This window comes from Dipteris shenzhenensis, chromosome 19 (genome assembly GCF_047967505.1).
Source record: "Dipteris shenzhenensis isolate YYH24624 ecotype China chromosome 19, Dip_SZ_1.0, whole genome shotgun sequence".
NCBI classification, from domain to species: Eukaryota; Viridiplantae; Streptophyta; class Polypodiopsida; order Gleicheniales; family Dipteridaceae; genus Dipteris; species Dipteris shenzhenensis.
Window position 1 is genome coordinate 8695054 of NC_141614.1, and position 3231 is coordinate 8698284.

General features: G+C 46.9%; 1 protein-coding gene across 1 annotated transcript; it reads right to left on the reverse strand.

Annotated features, from left to right (window-relative positions):
• Positions 1–249: 249 nt before the first annotated feature.
• On the reverse strand, positions 250–1402 carry LOC147890026 (transcription termination factor MTERF8, chloroplastic-like). The gene has a single exon (XM_087390976.1). The coding sequence runs from the start codon at positions 1082–1084 to the stop codon at positions 431–433; it is 654 nt and encodes a 217-aa protein (XP_087247102.1). The 5' UTR covers positions 1085–1402; the 3' UTR covers positions 250–430.
• Between the last annotated feature and the right edge of the window lie 1829 nt (positions 1403–3231).

The window sequence follows — 3231 nt, forward strand, 5'->3', positions numbered from 1 at the left end:
TCTCCCCTTCAAAAATATACTTTTCTGCCTTCTTTCAAGACTCAGCCCCCTCTCGTCCCCTTTCTCAGACCCCTCATCCTTTTCTACATGTCAAAAATATACTTTTCTGCACATAACACGCCTTGAACGCTACGCACCTAAAGGCTGGTACAACCATGAATATATCCAATATTATAAATTAACATTAGCGAAAGAACGATTTGAAAAAAAATTAACTTAGTAGGCAACGAGTACCCAAGCATAGCCATCTGGTTTTGAAACATTCCGGAATCTCTTGGGTATAAAAAGTGATAATACCATCGAATTAACAGGGCAATTCATCAACATGAAACGTCAACACTAAAGCAGCAGTCTGACGGTTACAGCGAGCTGACTGCTTGTTGCCTGGAAGTGGGCGGCTGGTGAAAAAAAATAAGCTTCCTTGCAGATATCACATATTGAGCATCCCTCTCAGTTCATCTCGGACGCCTTGGTCTTGAAGACAGTCGATCAATCGCCTTTTAAATGTCTCGATTTTAGGTTGTATTATGGTGCATAACTTAAGGGGAACCTCCAAAAAACCCTTCTCCTCCAATCGAGCGATGACAGAGAATCTAGGTTTAATACGCTTCTCCAAACTCATGCCCAAGAAAGCAGGGTAGCCTAAGGCTTCCTTGATGTCACGATTCAATATATTGATCAAGTAATCAAATTTTTTGGCCACATTCTCTTCACGACAGGTAATTATTGATGGCCTGGTTGAAATGAGCTGGACAACCTCTTCGCGATTGAACCCACGGGATGATAGCCCGAGGATTCGTGCTTCTATTAGCTTGACACTTATAGAAGAGAGCTGGACAAAGCAAAGGTGAATCGATTTTGCGTCCAGGCCCAGCTTTTCAAAGTATTCCAGTCTCTGGGCAATCTTGTCCGTAGGTAAGGCAACGATAGTAGGGCGTGAGAGAATGTACTTGCACAAAACTTTCCTGGAAAGCCCCCTCTCCTTCTCGAAATAATCAAGAGCGGGCTTTGCATATCTTTCGGTGTCAACACTGAGGATATAGGGGTACCGGGAGACGATCTTTGCGATATCCGTTGCACTCATTCCGATAGACGTGAGAAAAGAAGCCCCCTGTTCTAGCGTCTCCGGCTTGGCCTTGAGCAAACGTCCAAAGTTGGCGACCTTGGCGAGGGGAACGCCGAGGCGCTGAAGAAAGTCGATCTTGCGCTGGAGGTTGGAGTTGCGAAGTCCGAGAAGCTCGGGGTTCTTGGAGAGGAGCAAGGGACCAAGGAGGGCGATTTTGGAAGCGACATCGAGGGGGGAGGAAGAGGAGAAGTGGGAAAAGCCAGGGCGAGAGAGGAGGCGTTGGAGGTGGGAGGGGGGAGGCCAGAAGAGAGGAGGAGGTGGAGTTCGAGGGGGAGATCGGGGGGGAAAGGCGGAGAAGCCCAGGAGGGCGAAGAAGAAGAAAGAAGAAGAAGATGAAGAGCAACAAACACATGAGAACTTCCAAGAAGAAGAAGCCTCTTCCAAGAAGAAGAAGCCTCTGCTAACATGCTTTTCCCCAACCACCTCAGTGGCTTCCCAGACGCCTTTCCCCGTTCACACAACACGTTTTTCTCAACAACTCACACAACTTGGGGTTTCAAATTTCGGAGTTTTTCCGCCAGTTTTTCAGCTGAAATATAACTGAATTGCCTTACATTTTGTAGATTTTATAAAATTGAGAAAATGTTTTTTTATTATGGGTGAAAATGAAAATGTTGCAGGTTCATTGTATATAGTTTGCAGGTTTTCTGTGAACAGTGGAGGTGCCGTCGAAAAGGGAGACACACACTGGTGATGCTACGTGGACCAATAGCCGACAGGGGCCTAGACAAAGCAGCTGGGTGAGCGGGCAAAAAGAAAACGCAGGAATTGCACTGGTTGCAGATGCGTGTGCTGGCAATATCCACTCAACTATTGAGCCAGTACATTAATTTAAAGCGTTTCCACCGAGTGGTGTGAACTACCACACTAGCACCCATCTTCCTTTCCACCTCTTTACTCCATGGCTAGGCGGGTTGGTGTGAACCTGGCCTAAGCTCTTGCACCAGCTCCTCCTCTAAAGAGCGATCCCAAGCATGCTTTCCCACCAAAATAAGACAAGAGTTCCTAAGAGGCTATTTGCATATATTTGCCATCCCTCATGAGGTGGGGGAGGGATCAACTCACAATCGCATCCCAACGCCTTTCCTTTTATTCTTCTCGTTTGGAATGCATTTGGCATCGCTCTCTTGGGAGGAGCAGGATGAGGACTAGCTAGGGCCACGTGGAGGTGGCATGTGTTCTGGCAAGTTGAGCATGGCGACGCACGTTCCACCATGACGGCATGAGGTTTTGTGGCGGTGACGCATTCTAGCGGAGTCCAGTGCAACTTAATATTTTGTCTCTAGTCTTATCACGTGTTGTCATGGGGTTACTTTTAGGTTCTGGTTTTGCTTGTGTGTCATGATTGTGTTAATTTTTTGTTTCTATGAGTGTGTACGTGTAAGTAGGGTGTTGATTTGGTTTTTATGGCCTGGTGATCCGACAGTTGAGATCTATTCTCAGTCAATGGCGTCTTTGACAACATAGAGCAACCTGGCAAGGCATCCGTCCCAACGAGGGCCTGCAGGAGGCCTGCAGCCTGCAAATAAACACCTAGATACAACTTTGCTGATCAAGCCACCTGCAGAAAAGACCAACGCTGATGCTAGGGTGGAGAGCCTCATTTTCCCTCTCCGACAAAGCGCATACAATGCTACTTTGTGACAGATTTTCTCAACCTCTGCATAAGCGGGAACAAAGTTGGCCCAAGCATGGACTGGCATATTGCTCTATGTGGGAATAGCCTCTAAGGCTGGGGAAATTATATTAAGGGTATTTAACTAGACCACCTAGGTTGCATTGAATGAATCGAATCTTGCTCATCCATTATTGATGGGTGGTGCCCATGGTGCACTAGTCTATAAACACCCTAACAAGCCATTCCTAAGTGTGGTTGGGCTAGCAAAAATGCAATTTAGTGCCCGACGTGACCCGTCCTAATGGTGAGTGTCATCCATCCCCACAACGTAGATGTTTGCTGCCTATCTTCTTTGTTAGGTATGAGGCCGTTACGACAACCAACCGCTTGCATGCAAGCTATCCACCAACCAGCATCCACGAGTAGGTACGAGATGCAAAGCTTGGAGAAACAAGAAAAAAACCACCTAGAGCCTGTATGGAGATGC

Bases quoted from the DNA above. Each gene is read 5' to 3' on its own strand.
- LOC147890026 (XM_087390976.1), bottom strand. From the start codon at position 1,084: ATGAGTGCAACGGATATCGCAAAGATCGTCTCCCGGTACCCCTATATC.